Source organism: Rhinopithecus roxellana, chromosome 13, assembly GCF_007565055.1.
Source record: "Rhinopithecus roxellana isolate Shanxi Qingling chromosome 13, ASM756505v1, whole genome shotgun sequence".
In the NCBI taxonomy this organism is placed as follows: Eukaryota; Metazoa; Chordata; class Mammalia; order Primates; family Cercopithecidae; genus Rhinopithecus; species Rhinopithecus roxellana.
In genome coordinates, this window is record NC_044561.1 from 3,925,989 (window position 1) to 3,947,470 (window position 21,482).

At 49.1% G+C, this 21,482-nt stretch overlaps 2 protein-coding genes and 1 pseudogene across 5 annotated transcripts in view; 2 read left to right on the plus strand and 1 right to left on the minus strand.

The window, feature by feature from the left end:
- Positions 1–15,584, plus strand: part of SEPTIN3 (septin 3) — a 29,906-nt gene extending 14,322 nt beyond the window's left edge. For 2 of the 4 annotated variants that reach the window (XM_030915083.1, XM_030915086.1), the window contains 9 exons: positions 2,736–2,864; positions 3,948–4,029; positions 4,366–4,503; positions 6,295–6,412; positions 8,312–8,407; positions 9,717–9,816; positions 11,656–11,707; positions 11,986–12,079; positions 14,267–15,584. In XM_030915083.1, the coding sequence (XP_030770943.1) occupies positions 2,736–2,864; positions 3,948–4,029; positions 4,366–4,503; positions 6,295–6,412; positions 8,312–8,407; positions 9,717–9,816; positions 11,656–11,707; positions 11,986–12,079; positions 14,267–14,332 (875 nt within the window). In that variant the 3' untranslated portion in view covers positions 14,333–15,584. Of the gene's footprint in view, positions 1–2,735; positions 2,865–3,947; positions 4,030–4,365; positions 4,504–6,294; positions 6,413–8,311; positions 8,408–9,716; positions 9,817–11,655; positions 11,708–11,985 lie in introns of all 4 variants that reach the window. The other 2 variants (XM_030915084.1, XM_030915085.1) reach the window with 2 other exon arrangements.
- Positions 15,585–17,967: 2,383 nt separating this feature from the next.
- Positions 17,968–21,482, plus strand: part of WBP2NL (WBP2 N-terminal like) — a 40,040-nt gene continuing 36,525 nt past the window's right edge. The window contains exon 1 of the mRNA XM_030915087.1: positions 17,968–18,040. Coding sequence (XP_030770947.1) covers positions 17,979–18,040 — 62 coding nt within the window. The 5' untranslated portion in view covers positions 17,968–17,978. The remainder of the gene's footprint in view (positions 18,041–21,482) is intronic.
- LOC104670668 lies at positions 20,174–21,124 on the minus strand (annotated as a pseudogene).

Sequence of the window (21,482 nt, forward strand, 5' to 3'; positions counted from 1 at the left end):
CTGCAGCAAGATAAGCTCAGCTGGGGCTTGGGCCAGAGTATAAATCATCTGGAAAATCTTGCTATAAAAAACCTCCGCTGAGCTAAACAGTGTGCTCAGTGACAAGGTAGATTTCTCTCCTGAGGCAGACTTCTTATCTCAAGAACTGGTAGCAAATGGTTCAGGGTCCCTGGCAGCTGGGCCACTATGGGCCACACTCAGAGTGGCACCAACCCTCCTAGCTCTCTATCTCCTTTCCTCTCCAATCCCTTGTCCACCAGTGACCAAATAATCTTCCCACCTTGCAAAACTTATCAAGTCACCCAACTTACTTAAAACTCTGTAATAACTCTCCTTTAACCTCAGGATAAGTTTAAACTCCTAGACTGCCCTGATGCTACCTCTCCAACTCATCTCTGACCACTTCCCATCTAGCATTCTACTCCTCACTCATAAGAGGCAGTGCTCCTCCATGTGCCATGCTCTCTCCTACCCTAGAGCTTTTGCGTCTGCTGTTCCCTCTGGCTAGAACTCATGACTCTTTTGAAATCAACCTTCCGGTTTCAGCATAGTTGCATTTCTCCAGAAGTCTTAGTCCCAGAGAGACTGGGTTGGATTCCCTTGGCAATGCTGCTTCAATACCCTGCGGTTATTCTCTTTCATACTGGTTATTGCAACATACTATAATTGTCTGCTTATGTTTTGGTCTCTCTCACACTAAACAGCTCCTTGAGGGTAAGGATGATGTTTTGTTCACCATAGTACCTCCAAATTTTAGGACAACGCTTGGCACCTAAGAATAATGAATGAACGAATGCTCTTAGAAAACATCTCAGAGCAAGCATGGCAAATCCAAGACCCATGAGCCACTTCTCTCCCCAGTGGTGCGCAAATGGCAGACTGCTAGTCAGTCATGGCACGTGTTCAGTGCTGAGGCCAGATGTAGCCTTTTTAACATAATGATCTAGGTGGCTACTACCAGATAATCAGCAGGAATGAGAAATGCACCTTATTTACCATCCCTGGTCTTGTCCAATTTCCTCTCTCCTCACCATCGTATCAGTAAAGAAACCAAGGCATGACTAATCCAAAGGCATTCAGGGAAAACAATGCAGGTGGGTCTGGAACTCTAGGCCCTTGTCCTCCCCCAGCATGGTTCTTTTTCTAATATAATCACAAGAATGCACTAGCCCAGTATTTCTTAGATCTTACTGTCTATAGGACTCTTCTGGAAGCCCAGTTAAAATGCAGATTCGGAATCATAGGTCTGGGGTGGGGCCTGAGACTCTGCATTTCCTACTAGTGTCCAGACAATGCCAAGGCTGCTTGTCAATTGCAAGTCTTTCTTGTGGGATTCTTGTACATGTTGAAGTTTGAGAAGCACCAGTGGGTTTCTTTCTTTTGAAATAGAGTCTTGCTGTGTTGCCCAGGCTGGAGTACGGTTGCATGATCCCGGCTCACTACAACCTCCACCTCGTGAGTTCAAATGATCCTCAGCCTCCTGAGTAGCTGGGACCATGCCTGGCTAATTTTTGTATTTTTAGTGAATACAGGGTTTTGCCATGTTGGCCAGGCTGGTCACGAATTCCTGGCCTCAATTGATCTGCCCGCCTTGGCCTTCCAAAGTGCTGGGATTACAGGCATGAGACACTGCGCCTGGCCTGATCAGTCTCTCTCTGTTGCCCAGGCTGGAATGCAGTGGTGCGATCTCAGCTCACTGCAAGCTCCACCTCCCAGGTTCATGCCATTCTCCTGCCTCAGCCTCCCGAGTAGCTGGGATTATAGGCGCCTGCCACCACACCCGGCTAATTTTTTGTATTTTTTTTTAGAAGAGACAGGGTTTCACCATGTTAGCCTGGATGGACTCTATCTGCCCCTGACCTTGTGATCTACCCGCCTCGGCCTCCCAAAGTGCTGGGATTACAGGCATGAACCACTGCACCTGGCCTGACCAGTGATTTTCAAATGCTCTGTAGCTGTGAAACTTTTCCTTGAAATGAAATCTTTTGCAGATATGCATCTGGAAAACAGGTGAAAGGGAGCCATAGCGAAGGAAGTGGAGGCAGAGGCCCTGCCTGCCCAGTCTCCTCCTCCTCCTCTCACAGTGCCCTCTCTGACATGTATCTTCACAGGACACTAAGCCTTCTGGGAGCACAATCTAAAAACCACTACACTAGAATGAAGAGTGGATATAGAGACAAGATGTTCTTTGGGTTCGAGTTCCTGGTCTTGCATGTATTAGTTTATGTTGCTCTGCACATATTTTGTTAGAAGAGGATTCATCTCTCTAGGACCATCTCAACTGAGGATAAAGATAGTTCTGCTTCAGGATCCACAGGGCTGATACAAAGATTTGTCTAACAAATGTGAATGTACAATATGCACTGTGAGGCAGTTTCAGGATGCAAAGTCCTTCTATTTTTCTTTTTAGTATCATTAAAAAGTGAAAACCTAAGCAAAAAACTGAATCACAGCAAAACAGACAATCACGACACTAGACGTACGCAGAGGTTGTCCCTTTTCCCAGTGGTCCTGGGACTCTGGGAAGGAGAGAATATGGAATCCAAGTGATGTTTCCCCGAGGCCCTCTGCAGTAAGCAGGAAACCATTCCCACCTGCCTACCGTCCCCCAGTGAGTAGTCAGACAAGGTGTTGGCCTGGATCATGGCTCTAGAATTCTGTAAGCTTATGGGGAAGTATTAGGCTCAGAAGGTGAATGTGGAGTCTCCCTACCTCCTCCTCCTGCTTTGCTGTAGGCCAGAGTGGACTGGGCAAATCAACGCTGGTCAACACGCTCTTCAAATCCCAAGTGAGCCGCAAGGCCTCCAGCTGGAACCGGGAGGAGAAGATCCCCAAGACAGTGGAGATCAAAGCTATCGGGCATGGTGAGGACCAGACAGGGACCCCTATGGGCTTTGTTCAGTGAGTGCCTCTGCTGGAAAGGGGAAAGAATGGGGCTTATTGAGGAATAAGATCAATAAAAGGCAACCTTAAGACAGAACACACTTGAGTACTGCACTCTGAAGCAAACCCCTTAGACTGCTGGTTCAGGGAAGAGAGAGCAGGGAGCTCAAATGGAAGGAGGGGGGATTTGAGGTGGATGATAAAGTACAGGATTTAGACAGGTAGAAAGAGGTAAGGAGAGGGTGGGTGTGGTGGCTCATGCCTGTAATCCCAGCACTTTGGGAGGCCAAAGTGGGAGGATCTCTTGAGTCATGGAGTTCGAGACCATCTTGGTCAACATAGTGAAACTCTATCTCTCTTTTTGTTTGTTTGTTTGTTTTTGTTTTTGTTTTTTGAGACGAAGTCTCTTGCTCTGTCGCCCAGGCTGGAGTGCAGTGGCGTGATCTCGGCTCACTGCAAGCTCCACCTCCTGGGTTCATGCCATTCTCCTGCCTCAGCCTCCTGAGCAGCTGGGACTACAGACGCCCGCCGCCACACCCAGCTAATTTTTTTGTGTTTTTAGTAGAGATGGGGTTTCACCATGTTAGCCAGGATGGTCTTCATCTCCTGATCTCGCGATCCGCCTGCCTCAGCCTCCCAAAGTGCTGGGATAACAGGTGTGAGCCACTGCGACCGGCCCGAAACCCTGTCTCTTAAAAAAAATAGTTAGCTGGGTATGATGGTGCATACCTGTAGTCCTAGCTATTGGAGAGGCTGAAGCGAGAGGATCGCTTGAGCTGGGGAGTTCGAGGCTACAGTGAGCAGTGATCGCACCACTGCACTCTAGCCTGGGTGACCGACTGAAACCCTGTCTCTTAAAAAAAATAAAAGAAGAAGGAAAAAAGAAATGAGTAGAGAGGGGTTTCCAGGTACAGGAATTATCGAGATGGAGAAGACCCTAAATTTGACTTTTCCAATAACCGATCCTGAAGAATAGGCCTGGGTCTCCCTAGCTAGTAGGCTGCCAGGTACCCGGGGTCAGCTGTAGAACTGACTTCTCTGGTATATTTTCTTTTCACCCCCAGTGATAGAGGAAGGTGGTGTTAAAATGAAGCTGACCGTCATCGACACCCCGGGCTTTGGAGACCAAATCAACAATGAAAACTGGTATCTGTCTGCCTCTGAGATCTTTGCCCTAAAGACTCTGCTGGGAAGATACTTGCTATGGTGCAGATTCATTCACGTTGAGAACCATCTGCACCCTCCATGCTCTGCAGTTCCCGACAGCCCAGGCAGAGGCCAGGGTCCCTGGGGAGCTCCACCCCTGCTAACTAACCATCCAGGAAAGCCATCGATGCGGGGGCTGAGGGGGAATCCAGCAGCAGGTATTCTAGGCCCACCAGGGAATGAGATGGATGTAAGGAGATTGCTACCAGACCATGCCTAAACTGAGCCCTAGGTCTTGTTCTTCTGATGCATCTATCTACTTTCCCCCGCCATCAGCTGGGAGCCCATTGAGAAGTACATCAATGAGCAGTACGAGAAGTTCCTGAAGGAGGAGGTGAACATCGCCAGGAAGAAACGCATCCCTGACACTCGTGTCCACTGCTGCCTTTACTTCATCTCCCCCACAGGACACTCGTATGTATCAACCCCACCCCTATTGCCAGGCCCGGTCTGGTTCGCATCATCTGTGTCCATTCTGGATCGGATGATCCATATGTTGACTCAACTAGGGAGGGCCAGATGGGCTGGAATATAGTCATGGCCCGTGACCTTGCAATTCCCCAGACTTTCCGTGAGGAAGTCTGACTTTCTTGCTAGGAGGTTAAAGCTGTCCAACATCAGCCACCAGTATCTGCCCACTTGTGTCCCAGCAGCACAGCACAACTGTTATCAGCAAAGAGGACTTGGTGTGTGTCAGCAGGGGGCACTTCATTTATTCACCAAATGCCTGCTTTGGAAAATAATTGGAGTTGGGAGCAGCAAGAAGGGTGAAATAGGGCAGGGCAGGGCTCTCGCATTGGGGCTGGTGTTTGGAGGGTAGGGACCCAGCCATAGGCATTTGGAAGGTACCAGCCTGGAGCGAGGCATCGTGTGTCCAGAGATGAAGGCCAACCATTGTAATGAAGTACTGTCTGATAGGCAGAATAAGACACACACAAGCGTGTTGGGAACTCTGATTGTGAGTGGCAGGTGGACCCATGAAGGAAGTGCTGGGAATAGGCAGAGAATGGAGATCCCAGGGCGGAGGCCAGCAACCTTCCTGCAGAGATGGGGGGAGGGGGTCCCATAATGTTACTAAGCCCAGATGCTGGGCCAGAGTTAAGCTCTTCAGAGAATGGCACAAGCAAGGTAGGCCCCAAATTTTGTAGGAACCAGGCAGTGATGGTAGGGGGAGGACAGAGATGAAACAAGACTCCTGAGAACTCAACAGAAGGCTGGTTTTATCCCTCCCTAGGCTTCGACCCCCCAGTCAGAATGAACCATCAGACAACCTATGAGTCCCCAAGGTTGCAAAATAGAGCCAAGTTGGAGTCTCAGAGCCTGAGGTAGGATGGAGGCATAGACTGTCAGATTGTGGGAAGGGCAGGGCCTCTAGCTTGGCCCTGGAGGACTAACTCTGGGGGCTAGGAGGAGACCTGTCAAGAAGTAGTCTGATAGGCAGAACAAGGCATACACACTAGGCATGGTGGCTCTCGCCTATAATCCCAGCACTTTGGGAAGCTGAGGCAGGAAGACTGCTTGAGCCCAGGAGTTCGAGACCAGCCTGGGCAACATGGCAAGACATTGTCTCTACACAGAATTTAAAAACTAGCCAGACATGGTGGTGTGCACCTGTGGTCCCAGCTCCTCTGGAGGCTGAGATGGGAAGATTGCTTGAGTCCTGGAGGTCAAGGCTGCCATAAGCCAATGACCTTACCACTGCACTCCAGCCTGGGCGACAAAGCAAGACCCTGTCTCAAAAAAACAAAAACAAAAACAAAAACAAAAAACAAAACACACACACACACACACACACACTGTCATTTTTTGTTGTTGTTGTTGTTGTTTGTTTTTTATTTTTAGGACAGACAAAAAAGGAAAAAAGACACACACGCAAAAGACATATGAGTAGAGACAACAGTCCACAGGTGCTCCAAGGAGAAAGAAATCCCTGAGTCAGAAAAGATGTCATGAAGTGGTGGTTTGAGGGGGGCTCACAGAGAGGCAGGATCTGCATGGGGACTGAAGAAGAAAAAGGCAGGTGTTGAGGCTGCTCTGCAGATGGCAAGGCAGTGGGGCTGTGTCGGAGAGGAGAGGTAGCAGCCTCTGGGCCTCAGCCAGATGCCCAGCCCAGTCCTCTTCTCCTGAGGTGTCCTGGAGTGGTAGCGGTGGCTGAGTTGGGGAGGGCGAGGTAGCTCTGACGATCCCACCTTTTCTGTGACCCAGCTTGCGACCTCTGGATCTCGAGTTCATGAAACACCTCAGCAAGGTTGTGAACATCATCCCTGTCATCGCTAAGGCTGACACCATGACCCTGGAGGAGAAGTCTGAATTCAAGCAAAGGGTGAGAAGGCCCCCTGTCTTCTTTTCCTGTTCCCATCCCCTCCTTTCTCTCCACTGGGTTCAGGCCATCTCCTAGCCCTCATCATTCTGACTTTACCCCCACCCTCAGCCCTCCCCCAATTCTCCACCCCAGCCCCTACTTAACCATTCAAAGGGCTGAGGTTGGTGGTATCTGGGGACTATGATGAAGAAAAGATGGCGCAGCTCCAGGCTGCTTTCTTCCTGCCTTCGAAACCTATCTGTGAAGACCACTGAATACATGTATCACTGTGAACATAAGAAATCACTCCTCAAACATTAGCCTACTTGAAGGACTAGACAACTAAACTGATGATTGAGTCATCTGCCCACTAGTCCTCACTGGCATCTTCTTCATTTTTTTTTTTTTTTTTTTTGGAGTCTCTCTCTGTTGCCCAGGTTGGAGTGCAGTGGCGCGATCTTGGCTCACTGCAAGCTCTGCCTTCCGGGTTCTCGCCATTCTCCCGCCTCAACCTCCTGAGTAGCTGGGACTATAGGCGCCTGCCACCACGCCCGGCTAATTTTGTTTTTTTATTTTTAGTAGAGACGGGGTTTCACCGTGTTAGCCAGGATGGTCTTGGCTAGTCTCGATCTCCTGACCTCGTGATCTGCCCGCCTCGGCCTCCCAAAGTGCTGGGATTACAGGCCACTGCCTGAGCCACCGCGCCCGGCCGTCACTGGCCTGTTCTATAAGCTCAGCCCTGTGCTGGATGTACAGGGTTGGGGAGGGGAGATTTGAGAGAAATAAAAAGACAATTGCTGCCTTTAAGAAACTTACAATTGGCTGGGCGCGGTGGCTCAAGCCTGTAATCCCAGCACTTTGGGAGGCCGAGACGGGCAGATCACGAGGTCAGGAGATCAAGACCATCCTGGCTAACACGGTGAAACCCCGTCTCTACTAAAAAAAATAAAAAATACAAAAAACTAGTCGGGCGAGGTGGCGGGCGCCTGTAGTCCCAGCTACTCGAGAGGCTGAGGCAGGAGAATGGCGTAAACCCGGGAGGCGGAGCTTGCAGTGAGCTGAGATCCGGCCACTGCACTCCAGCCTGGGTGACAGAGTGAGACTCCGACTCAAAAAAAAAAAAAAAAAAAGAAAAAAGAAAAAAGAAACTTACAATTGTCTGGGGGCGGTGGCTCATGCCTGTAATCCCAGCACTTTGGGAGGCCAAGGCGGGTGGATCACCTAAGGTCAGGAGTTCAAGACCAGCCTGGCCAACATGGTGAAACCCCATTTCTACTAAAAATAAAGAATTAGCTGGGCGTGGTGGCATATGCCTGTAATCCCAGCTACTCGGGAGGCCTAGGCAGGAGAATCACTGGAACCCGGGAGGTGGAGATTGCAGTGAGCCGAGATCACACCACTCTGTGCAGAGCAAGACTCTATCACAAACAAACAAACAGACAAAACTTACAATCAAATAGAACAATGAAGAGGTCCTAGATGGTATCCTGGAGAAGGCAAGACTTAAGTCGACCTTGAAAGAGGGCAGTCTCGGAGTAGGGGGAGCCTCACCTTTCTTCCTTCCAATCAGGAATATAACATGCAGGGATCTGAGCACTCCCCAGTGCACTCAGCTGTGCTGCTTGTGTAAATCTCAGTCTCATGGACCCTGAGATGAGCAAGCTGGTTGCGAGGCGCCTGGGACCTAAAGTTGCACCTCCTAGCCTCTTCCGCCTCTCAGGCTAGGCTGCAATTGTATAGCTGGGGCTTGCATTTATTCACCATCCTCCTGCTGCTCAGGGTCTCAGAGTTCAGAGATGACTGTGGATTATCCAAGGCTGGATTCGGCTCTCTGACCTCAGCTCACACACATAGGTGCACACACCCCTCTTTTCCATTATCCTGACACTTGACTACCTTGCTTCTTCTCCTCACCTCTAGGTTCGCAAGGAGCTTGAAGTAAATGGCATTGAATTCTACCCCCAGAAGGAATTTGATGAGGATTTGGAGGATAAGACGGAGAATGACAAAATCAGGGTGGGTGCCTGGGGCTCTGCTGCTCCACAGATACCCCCTTGGGACCTCTGGGATGTGTATTGTGCACGTCCTCTGTCTTTTCACTTTCTGTACTCCCCCCAACCTTGCCTGACCCAGACCAGAAGTGACATGGGGGGAAGAGGAGGACTATGGCCCTGAACTGTGAACCCACAGAAGGGCTCCCTGTACCAAAAAAGCCTTCTATCCCCAGACCACACAAAAGCCTTCTTTCCCCCTACAAGGTCTGGCAAAACAAGTATGTGAGGTGATGGGAGGGGCAGCAGGCAGGAAGAGCAGTGGGCTGGGGTCCAGGATGATCTATGCTCTGGTCAGACCCTACCTCAGTTTCCCCTCTATGAAATGCAGGGGTTAGATTGAGTGGCTTATAGGCTATTTTCCCCCTCTAGAATAACTTTAAAAAAATTAAATTGGCTGGACATGGTGGCTCATGCCTGTAATCCCAGCACTCTGGGAGGCCTAGGTGAGAGAATCACTTGAGCCCAGGAATTCAAGACCAGCCTGGAGAACACAGCAAAACTTATCTCTACAAAAACTGCAAAAATTAGCTGGGTGTGGTGGCGCATGCCTGTAATCCCAGCTACTCGGGAGGCTAAGGCAGGAGAATTGCTTGAACCTAGGAGGCAGAGGTTTCAGTGAGCTGAAATCGTGCCATTGCACTCCAGCCTGGGCAACAAGAGCAAAACTCTGTCTCAAAAAAGAAAGTACAGGGCCGGGCGCGGTGGCTCAAGCCTGTAATCCCAGCACTTTGGGAGGCCGAGACGGGCGGATCACAAGGTCAGGAGATCGAGACCATCCTGGCTAACACAGTGAAACCCCATCTCTACTAAAAAATACAAAAAACTAGCCGGGCGATGTGGCGGGCGCCTGTAGTCCCAGCTACTTGGGAGGCTGAGGCAGGAGAATGGCGTAAACCTGGGAGGCGGAGCTTGCAGTGAGCTGAGATCCGGCCACTGCACTCCAGCCTGGGCGGCAGAGTGAGACTCCGTCTCAAAAAAAAAAAAAAAAAAAAGAAAGTACAAAGCTCTCTGCAGCTGAAGGAGAGCTGATTCCTGAGGTTAACCAGCCAGGCAGTGGTACAATTGGGACTGGACCCAGGACTCTTGAATCTCAGTCAGGTGCTCTTTTCAAGAGACCAAGCCTTGCCCTTGCCATCAGTAGTATCTCTGAATGAGCATGAGAGGTGTGTGGTTCAAGGCTAGAAGACCATATGCCGTCCTGCTCCTGGATGTCCAGGTTGTTGGAGGATGACGGTGCACATGTGTCTGGTTTGTGTTTCTGCCCCATATAGCAGGAGAGCATGCCTTTTGCTGTGGTGGGAAGTGACAAGGAGTACCAAGTGAATGGCAAAAGGGTCCTCGGCCGAAAAACTCCATGGGGGATCATCGAAGGTAATTCACTGCATCTTCTGGAAGAACTGGTTGCTGATCAGTTATCCAGTCACCATTTATTAAGCATCTATAGATCAAGGCACTGTCTCAGGACATATGAAATGAATGCCAGCCAGATTCTGCTCATAAGGAGCTGTATTACAGTCTCATTAAGAAGATGATGCTCACAGGCAGGAGTAACGAGAGACTGATTCAGCACCTGACTGGGTGGCACTGACTTGGTGCATCAAAGGAGTTCAGAACATGGAGAGATTAGTAAGGCCTGGAAAAACTGGAGAAAGGTTTTCATAGGAAGAGGGTTGTGATCTGACAAACTGCCGAAGGGTTGTTCAGGTGTTGTCATTTCCATTTTATTATGAATGGATGTGACCTTGGGCGGGTCTTGATGATTCTGAAAGTGGTCAAAGAATCACTTCAGTGATTTCATTCAATATGATAACCCTATGAAGGGAAGAGGGCAGGTGCTCCTGTTCTCAGAATATAAGCCACTGAAGCACTGGAAGCTTACGTTAAAAGGCTTGTCCAAAGTCACATAACTCGTTAGTGGTGAAACTTGATTTCACACTTTGGGAGGCCGAGGCGGGCGGATCACGAGGTCAGGAGATGGAGACCATCCTGGCTAATATGGTGAAACCCCGTCTCTACTAAAAAAATACATAAAACTAGCCGGGCGAGGTGGCGGCGCCTGTAGTCCCAGCTACTCAGGAGGCTGAGGCAGGAGAATGGCAGGAACCCGGGAGGCGGAGCTTGCAGTGAGCTGAGATCCGGCCACTGCACTCCAGCCTGGGCAGCAGAGCGAGACTCCGTCTCAAAAAAAAAAAAAAAAAAAAAAAAAAAAGAAACTTGATTTCAGACGCAGATTTTTTTTTTTTTTTTTTTTTTTTTTTTTTTTGAGAGGGAATCTTGCTCTGTCATCCAGGCTGGAGTGCAGTGGCCCAATCTCAGCTCACTGCAACCTCTGCCTCCCGGGTTCAAGTAATTCTTCTGCCTCAGCCTCCCAGGTAGCTGGGACTGCAGGTGCAGACTCTAATTTTTGTATTTTTTATTTAGCCCAAAAAATTAGCCCAGCTAATTTTTGTATTTTTCATAGAGATGGAGTTTTTTCATGTTGGTCAGGCTGGTCTTGAACTCCTGACCTCAGGTGATCCATCTGCCTTGGCCTCCCAAAATGCTGGGATTACAGGTGTGAGCCACCATGTCTGGCAATTTCATTTTTATTTTTAATAGAAGTGGGGTCTCATTATGTTACCCAGGCTAATCTCGAACTCCTGGGCTCAAGTAATCCTCCCACCTTGGCCCCCCAAAGTGCTGGGATTACAGGCATGTGCCATGGCACCCAGCCCCTTGTCTTAATCCTCATTCTGTTCCAACAGTGCTTGGCCAGTAATTTGCAAATACTAGGTATTCAATATATGTTGAATTGGATTTGTCATGTAGTGTATGACCTTTTTAAAATGGCTCAATTATTTTCTCTGTGTTACTTCCAATCGGATTATAAGCTTCTGAAGAATGGGAAGTGTGTCTTAGGCCTTGGCCAGTTTCTCAGACTCAGTATTAGTTTTCTCTTCTATAAAATGGTAAAAATTATAGTCCCTCTTGGCTACTATTCCACAGCGTCTAGAAGAGTGTTGTGCCCATTGTAGCTGCTTAATAAATATTTGTTTAATGAATCAAATCCAGTACACCCAAGTGAGCAAACCTCTGGAAGGGTTAGAAAAAATAACCTGTCCCATAGCTTTCTCCTAAATGCCTCCGTGACCCGAACAGAAGTTCACCTCCTGGGTGTTGCTGTATTAATGAACTGACTACCTGTTTTGCTTTGTTTTGTCTTGTTCATAGTGGAAAACCTCAATCACTGTGAGTTTGCCCTGCTTCGAGACTTTGTCATCAGGTAAGATGTCTCCCCTCCAGCTGTGTCCTGATGGCAAGTTGAATTATTTGGGGTCAGGGTCTATATGTTCAGATTCATCTCCTGCATCTCCACGTCTCTCTGACAGAGCTTTCTGCTCCAGTTCCAGCTCCTGTTGCAAACTGGAAGGGGCTGTAGAAGAATCCTTAGCTCCCGGGATTGGGTCCCAGTCATTGGGTCCAGTCACTCGAAGTGATGTGTGTCACCACCTCCTCTTCCTGCCCCTAACTGCAGCCCTCTTCTTACCCTGTGTCCTCTAGGACCCACCTCCAGGACCTCAAGGAAGTGACACACAACATCCACTATGAGACTTACAGGGCCAAGCGGCTCAATGACAATGGAGGCCTCCCTCCGGTGAGCGTGGACACAGAGGAAAGCCACGACAGTAACCCATGACGACCACTTCTCTGTGTCATCACACATACCCACTTCACACACACACATCCCAAATACCACCAACAACCACCTCTTCCTCTCAACTCTGTCCCACAGGCAGGCCTGTCTGGTATTTGTGGAGCATCTTGTCTACATCGTATGTGTATGTGTGTGTGTGTGTGTGTGTGAAAGAGAGAGCGAGAGAGCCTGTGTATGTGCATGCAGGGGTGAGGTATTTTCACTGCCCTCCCTGGAGAGTCCCTTGTAAGTTTGGCTCCTCCATGCGTGTCCATTATCTGTCTCCTTTCCTTGTGTCCCAAAACAAAGCTGTTTTGCCTCACTCAGGAGATCTCGGGGAGGTTTCATTTAAAAGTGCTGGGAGCAGGTGAGCCACAGGCAACTCTTCTCTCGGAACCTGCACACAAACTGGGGCTATAGAGATTCTCCAAGGACAGATGGCAGCGGAGCTAGACCTGAGTAGGGGGCAGGGAGTTCAGGACAACCCTCCCTGTAAGTTGGGGGTGGTCTGGAGGTAAGGCTGGGGCTTCCTGGGAAAAGAAAGGCCATGAGAAGGCAGAGAAGTAGGCCAGAACTGCGTTCTTGCAGAAAGCATCAGTGCCTACAAGTGGAACTCCACCCTTCAGTCTGTGTCGTGTTCACTGTCCCAAAGCTACCACCTGTCACCAGAGCCTACCGCTGCTCTCCACTCACCTGGCCTCTGCTGCTGGGTCAGTGCCTGTCTCTGCTTCCCACTCTGTCTTCTTTCTCCCTTTCCCTCCTTCCCTCATACACTGCTTTCTCTCCCTCTCTCCTGCCTGTCTCTGACATCTCTCACTTCCTTTTAGATGAATCTACTTTAGGTTCATTCCTATATTTAGCATTTATGCCTAGTCTATTTCCAGAAATGACTTTAGGCTGCCTTCACATAAAATCACAAAAGTACAGGACAGTATAAACTGAGATTGCCAGATAAATCTGGGGCAAAGAAAGGAATAGGAAAGAAAGTTTCTGTAGTCAAGCACTGGAACAGGCCCTGAGCTCATAGGCAGCCAGTGCAAAGAGGGAAACACAGTGAGTTATGCAGTTCCCAGTGTCTAGTTAAAGGAAGCACACATGCTAGTCACGTGAGACAACCTTTTATGGGGACATCAGGTTCTAGAACTAACTCTAAAGAAGTATCAGAAACAATATACATTATTTGTCTTTCTTAGTGATTTGGCTTCAAAGACAGAATTTTGACCACACCTCTCTTTTTTCTGTCAGACTTCTCACCCTTCTAAGCAGGCTTCTCTGTTGCTCCATTTGCCTCATACATACTTGACTTCTCTTTTCAATTCCCCATCACTTTTGTGCTGAATCTAATTACATTTATGTCTGTCTTTCTCTGCTTTTCCCTAATTCCCTCTCCTCCTGACTCCTACAGACATTCCCAATGATACCCACCCTCGTATATTTAGGCTTTTCTTGCCTTTCCCTGAAGCCCTATATTAATGCATATATTTTCCCCGTTTGTTTTACAAGTAAGTTACTCTTTTCCTTTAATCTGTAAGATTCATGAAATTTGGGGCCGGGGAAACAATTTAGCCTTAGGAACGGGAAAACACCAAGTGAAACTGTTTACAATAACCTCATACAACCTCCTGTCCTATCTCCTGGTTCAGCCTAGGTGTTTCACTGGTCCTCTACGAATCCCAGCACTTATAATCCCAGTCTTTTATCACTCAGGTGCTAGGAAAAAACATAAGACTCAAGACCCAAGATTCAGTGGACCAGGAGAAAGGTGGGGGGTGATCAGGTCACTGGTGACCCCAAACCTATGGTCTCGATCTTTCCTGGAGGCTGCCAACCCAGCCCTCATCCTCCCTTGCTCACAAAGTTACAGGGTAGGCACCTGTCATGATAGAATAGCAGCAGTGCTACAGCCCAGAGGTTACTACATTTCAACAGAACAGGGATCCTTGGCTGCTATAGAAGCAGTCCTGTTTGGAGACCTTGGACCAGCAGGGGAAGATCTATGGGCATGGGAGGTGGGCGTTGGAGAGGCTGAGTAGGAATGGTGCCTGGCACCCCTGAACCATAATCTCAGCCTCCCTGGAGAAGCTATTTTATATGTCTTCTGCCAGCTGCTGGTCTCCACACCCTCAACCATTCTCAACCCCCCTGCAGGGAGAAGGCCTCCTGGGCAATGTCCTTCCACCTGTGCCAGCTACCCCCTGCCCCACTGCTGAATGAAGTCCATTTCAAGCGCTGCTTCTCCCTCCATTCCTCTCAGCTGTTATTGCTGCAGGGCCAGGCCCTTTTTAATGCTGTGCTCGTCCAGCTCACCACCACAGCCCCTCTCAGCCCTCAGTAGGTGGGAGGGGCCAGCTGCCTCTTTAGGACAGTTGCATCCTCCATTTATCCAAACCACTCCTCTCCTCCCAGTGGAGTGGGGTTCTGCCAGCACTGCCCTACCACATCATCTGTGTCAGCCGGTCCCAGCCCATCTGCAAGGCGAAAGAACTCATTAAGAGTTTCTTCTGCCCTTGTAAGCCCATCCCAGCTACTTGTAACCATCTCTAAGGGCAATGGCATTGCTCCCTACCCATTCATCTGCATGAGCTACTCTTGGCTTCCTTAAAAGGTCAAGAAAGCAATTTTTCTGTTTACTAGATTCATTGAGATCAGCTGTGTGAGCCCCAACGTGGGACAAGGGTGTCTCCTTCATCACTTAAAAGTATTCATGAGAGTGGGTCACTACAGATGTTGGGGAGCAAGGGCTAGGATCACTTTTTAAAAAATCACCACTTGTGGCTGGCCCAGAGTGCGGTTGTACATCCTCCCCACCTCGTAACGCAGCTACTAAGGAAGAGTGGTTTTCCTAAGAAGACATTGCTGGAGTTGACGTTCTTTTGTCCAAACAAACAAAAACTAAATACACAAACCCCCAGAAACCCACAATACGTACACACTAAGGAAAAACTAACACCCTTCTGTCCACTCAGCAATAAGAAGGATCTCTTCCCACCTACCCTACCTACTTCTACCCCCAACCCCCTTCCCCATTAATGTGAGTAATGAATTAGCCTGGCCACAGGTGGTCACTGTAGGCTAATGGAAAATACCCAAGGGAGGGCAAAGCCCCCCCCCCCCATCAGATGCATGAATGTTTGCGAATGTTGACTGCCACTGCCCCACACACTGTGTCTTTATAGAATTCCCCTTTGCCCGCCCCCTCCCTGTCTCCACCTGGACACAACTTGCTCGAAGGCTGGTGACTTGTGGGCCATTCATCTACAACCAAGTCCTGATGGAGCAAGAGGCCCATACCTAGGGGATGCAAGAACGACCCATTTCTAAAATGTTACCAGTCCCAGCCAATCTTATGGTGACATTACAGTTAAATTTCCCAATTGAAAACAAGCAAACAGACACTCAAACTGGTCCTGTAATTGTTGCTAGACTTTATGTGCTGTACAACTAAACATTGCTGTTTGAACAGTAACTGCCTGGCCTGTCTTATTTGTGCTCCTTGACCAAATCAGCCGTTACGTCATCTCACCCATGTGTGGAGGGTGAGGCTTTCTTGGTAAGAAATAGCCACAGCTATTAGAGATGAAAACACTTTGTGAGGTCAGTTCATGTTCAGCTGGCGTGAGGTCGGGCCTCAGTCATTATTTTCTAGTGTTTCATATCCAAAGTGAGTAATGGATGGGAGGTTGAGGTGGGAGGATGGCTTGAGCATGGGAGGTTGGAGGTGCAGTGAGCTGAGATCATACCACTGTGCTCCAGCCTGGGCAACAGAGCAAGACCCTGTCTCAAAAAAAAAAAAAAAGCAACAACAAAATGAGTGAGTGATGGAACTATCACACCTGACCTTGAGGGATGCTGTGCAAAGCACAGCCTGTCTCCAGTGAAAATGATGCTTATTTCCATTCAGTTAACTTTCTGGCTTTCCCCTCCTTTTTCCTGAATGTGTAAGGACCAAGTCTATGAAAGGAGTGGACCTGGCTGGGCGTGGTGGCTCATGCCTGTAATCCCAGAACTTTGGGAGGCCAAGGCAGGAGGATCACTTGAGCCTAGGAGTTCAAGACCAGCCTGGGCAATACAACGAGACCCTGTCTCAAAAATAAATACATAAAAAATAAAATAAAAGGAGTGGACCCATCTTACCTAGATACCTGCTTATTTTACAGTGAATAAGGATTAAAACTTAAGCACTAGCTTGTATCTTTCTTGAACTTAAACCAACCCTTCCTCTCCTTAAGGTGCACACTCTTTATGGTAGCCAGCAAATAACACAGTATTTCCTTATATATTATTTCTCTGAACGTGACGACTGTAGGCAGTTATGTTTGAGGCCTCAACATTCTGTAGGGTGAGTGCAAGGTACAGATGAATGGTGGGAAGTGGTTTGGAGGGGTCAGAGTTGGAGGAAGACGAGGCAGGAGGCTCTTGGAGTGATTGAAGTAAAATGACGAGGGCAGGAAGTAGAGTAGCATCATGACACTGAGATGGAGAGAAATGAAATGTGAGTTACAAAGCAGTTTGATGAACATAAAATGTCACAGCTGAAAGAAACCTGAGAGCTCTTCTATTCAATGCCTTCATACAGATACATGGAAACTGAAGTCCCGAGAACATAATAATCTTTGCCCAAGGTTGCTCTAGTAAGTCTTGTATTTTGAAGTAAATTTTCTGAAATCAAGATACATTTACAATTGATGGGATGTCAGTTTATTTGGCAACGTTTTTTTTTTTTTTTTTTCTCAGTGGTACATGAAAATTGTTGCATCTTATACTTAATAGCATTTTAAATTCCATGAAATACAGTAGTCAAGAAGAGGTTTACATCTCTTTGAAGATCTTTTTAATCTCTTTGAAGATCTCTGATACTATTTGTGAAGTTTATTTTCATTATTTGAAATAGGGTCTTGCTCTGCCGCCCAGGCTGGAGTGTGGTGGTGTGATCACGGCTCACTGCCATCCCCAGCTTCTATCTCCCTGGCTCAAGCGATCCTCCTGCCTCAGCCTCCTGAGTAGCTGGGACTACAGGTGTAAGCCACCACACACGGCTAATTAAAAAAAAAAATTTGGTAGAGACAAGGCTCACCATGTTGCCCAGGCTGGTTTTGAACCCCTGAGCTCAAGCGACCCTCCCGCCTGGGCCTCCCAAAGTGCTGGGATTACAGGCGTAAGCCACTGCGCCCGGCCTGTATTTGTGAAGCTTAAAGGAAATAAGAAAATGTACAACATTTTAGTCCTCAAAGCAATTCCAGTATAACGTGTCCCACCCCATTCCCACCATCACCCTGGAGGAAGCAGGGCAGGCATGAAAGATGACCCAGAGACAAAGGCGCTTTCGATCCTGGAACTGGCAGGGACTCGATCCTGGAACTGGCAGGGACTCACTCAAGGGCTTCTGGGCCTCCGCTGGTGGAAGAAAGTTCTGCGGGCCTAGGGAGGCGGGCAGTTGTTCTGGACCCCTTCTCCGAAAGGCAACAGTTTCCTGGCTGGGCGAGGAGGCGCAGGGAAATCCTGGCTGGGGTTCTCGTGACGGCTGCCTTTAATTTTCATTCCTGACAGGACCAACCCAAGTCCATACCTAAAGGCATGGGGCTAAGGGGGCAGGTGAGGTCGGGTGGCCACTCACCTATCACTCACCCCTTCGCGCTCTAGGGGGCGGAGCTAATTCTCAGGACCCGCCCCTTTATCCCGTTTCTCGGCGGGGGCCCACCCTGACTCCGCCCCCCGCCCTGCCTCGCCAAGTGACCCGCTCTCGTTCCTCCTCCTCCTTACGTCATAATCTCCGCCCTCCCCCTCAGAGCCACACCCCACGGCTCGGCGCCGGTCCCGCCTCTTTCCATCTGCGGGGCGGCAGGAGGAGGCCCGAAGCAAGATGGCGGTGAATCAGAGCCACACCGAGAACCGCCGCGGGGTCCTCATCCCTAACGGTGAAAGGTGCCTGAGGGGAATCACGGCGTGCTGTCAGAGGAGAGGAGATGAATGGGATAGACATCGCGGCTCGCAAGCTCTCAGCGAGTCAGGGACTTTGCCGCCTTTTTTGGGCGCGGTGCTCTCAGCTCCGCCCCCGACCGTTGGGAGCGCGCGCCCACTCACTGGTGTTGCGGCACGTGGAGGTGGCGGAAGCAGCGGAGGCCGGAACGCGTGGCCTCTCGCGTTTGAGGGGCGGGGGTGGGAAGGCGCCTCTTCAGGGCGCAGGGCCATGACGCGTGCCTCCTCGGGGCGGGGAGGGTTTGCGAGCCGCGTGTCTCCTTTTGAGAAAGGCCGGAGCTGACTGGCGGTCATGAGCAGCCGGGGGCCCTCGGTGGCAGCGCGGCTGCCTTTGGGTGCCTGTGACTTTGTTGGATGAGGACAGGTACTGGGCGTGTATCTCCCCCTACTCCCAGGAACCAAGTGTCGCCCTTTGGTAAGAGGGATGAGGAGGTGGAGTGTGGATTATTCTGGAAAGATCTCGAACTGTTGTGGGGCTTCTCCTTGGCTCTTGGAACTTTCCAAAGCCCAGTTTCCTCCTTGCTCCAACCAGGGAGATGTCTGCTTTTAAAAACAGAAGATTGAAAAGATTGAGGCCAAGTACAGTGGCTCATGCCTCTAATTCCAACACTTTGGAAAGCTGAAGTGGCCCAGGAGTTTGAGACAAGCCTGGGCAACATAGTGAGACCCCATCTCTACAAAAAGTAGAAAATTAGCGGGGCATGGTGGTGTGCACCCATAATCCCAGCTGCTTGGGATGCTGTGGTAGGAGGATCGTTTGAACCCAGGAGTTTGGGCTGCAGTGAGCCCAGACTGTACCACTGCACTCTAGCCTGGGTGACAGAGCCAGATCTGGTCTTAAAATAAAAGATGGGACTGAACAGATGCCTGGGCAGAATGAAGCACTCTTGGTCGCGGGAAGCTGTGGAACTTACACCAGTTGCTTTGCTCCTTGCGGTGCCTGCTGCTGGCCCCTGAGCTCTCTACTGGAGCAGATTCAGCCAGAGGGGTGCCCATCTCCACCTTCAAGGCAGACTTGTTCACTAAGGGCTGACTCCACTGCACTCCCCTCTTTACCCCACACGCCCCCTTTCCCGTTTCCCACACTCAAACTCAGTCTCCCCCGCTGTGCAGTTGTAAATTATGCTCCTTTCTGGGCTCTGACTTGCCCTCAAGTTCCTTTTCTCCCACCCAGCATTGAAACTCAAGCTGGATGATGTGCTTGGGACCAGCATACCCAGGTCGGTTTGAATGTGGTTGTCAGGAAGATTGAGGTAGACATTACCAAATGTTGATATCCAGATCTTTTCTTCTATCTTTCCTTCCTCCAGAAAGTTTTCTTGACAGATTTATATGGGCCTTAGAGGTTGTATGTCCTCACGTGCTTCCTATGTACCTTTGCTGCTTTGTTATATTTTGTGGTAGATGATTGCTCACCACTCTGACAGTGGTGTCCCTGTGCGCACTTACTGGGAGCCATTTGAGCATTTGTCATTCCAAGGTGTGAAGCCATTTCTTTTTTTTTTTTTTTTAAAGATATTTATTTCTCCAAATTTGTTATTTATTAGGAGTGACTGAAATAAAAAATATAACTGAGTCCCATCACCATCATCATCATCGAAATGGCTTTAAGAGAAAACTGGTCAGATGAATATTACTGCTTCCTATTTACAACCAATAAATAGTTGACACTGATAAATTGACAGCAAGGAGTCTGTCAAGAATGCTGAAGATAGCTGGGCACGGTGGCTCATGTCTGTAATCCCAGCACTTTGGGAGGCCGAGGCGGGTGGATCACAAGGTCAGGAGTTCAGGACCAGCCTGGCCAATATGGTGAAACCCTGTCTCTACTAAAAATACAAAAAAAAAAGCCAGGAGTGGTGGCAGGTGCCTGTAGTCCCAGCTACTTAGGAGGCTGAGGCAGGAGAGTTGCTTGACCCCAAAAGGTGGAGGTTGCAGTGAGCCGAGATTGTGCCACTGCACTCCACCCTGGGCAATAGAGGGAGACTCCGTCTCAAAAAAAAAAAAAAAAAAGAATGCTGAAATATGTTATATAATACAACATGCCTGTTCACAGGGGGAAAAATCCTAGGAAATAACTTACGTGTACTTCTTGGTTTCATCATACAAGAGAAGCACAAAAGCACCACCCATGCCTCTCAGAACATTGGACCATGCACCCTTGAAAAAAGCTTTGCCTCCTTCATCATGAGTAATCTTCCTCCAGCAGTCAAGTGTGCCTGTGTACATGATGTCAGTTCCTTTGCGTCCTGACTGCATCATCATGCAGCGGTGAACGGTGTTAAATGGATAGGAAGTCAACCCAGCAACGGCAGTGACAGTCTGTGCATCACCCAGCTGATGACGATGTGAGTGTCCTTGGGATCCGGAAGCTTTCCCTTTGCAGTGTCATAGATAATGAAGTAGGCAGCAGGCAGCTCGATAGATAATACCCTGCACATACGTGTTAAAGCCTTGGTACAGGCTCTTAATCTCATCAGATCTGTAGATCTTAACCAGTTGGTCACCGAAGACTTGGAATTCCCTTTCAGCTCCAGCTTTGCCCACATCAGCTGCTAGACGAGTATGGGCAAAATCAAGAGGGTACACAAAACAAGGACGTGGCCCCAGTGGTACCGCCTGATGCCAGATTCCCTGCAAAGTAGCACCAAAACTGGGACCTTTTGTCCTTACTACCCAAGAAGAGCCTCTTGTATTTATCTTTGAAGGCGAAGTTAAGAGCCTGGTTGGAGGAGGTATCTGATGACATTGATCAGGTTACTGCACCAAAATGACAGGACTCCCTGCTCCTTGGGAATATAGACCATGCAGTCTATAATGCCCTTGTATTGCTTATCTGCAGTGATCTGCTTGCTGGCATGCTGCACCTGTAGCAGCAGCTTGACCCACTTGATGGGTGCTACCGCCGTCTTGGAGATGGCTGTGGCCATTCCATCTGCCAGGGAGTCCTTGGCGACGGACACAGTGGCATCCGTCATATTGAAAAGAGGAGGCAGGCTGCTGTGGGATGGGACTGGTCTGGGAACCGGCTTTGACTCTGGGACTGCCTGTGAAGCCATTTCTAATTTGGTGTTTGGGTGTCTTCTCGCTTGGGCTGTGAGTGTCTCTCTACTTTGCTGCTTGTGTGTTGGAGGAAGGGAAGGAAGCATGTTTTAAAAAACAAAACACAGGAACACTGATTTTTGTGGTCCTTTGAATTACCGTCATGGGATCCATTTTGTGCTCCTGAATACTTAATAGCATTTATTGAATACTTAAATATTTCAAGTACTGTTCTTAGTTCCAAGAGCTTTATACTGTAGTTAAAACCACTCTATCGGCCAGGCATGGTGGCTCATGCCTGTAATCCCAGCACTTTGGGAGGCCAGGGCCAGTGGATACATGAGAC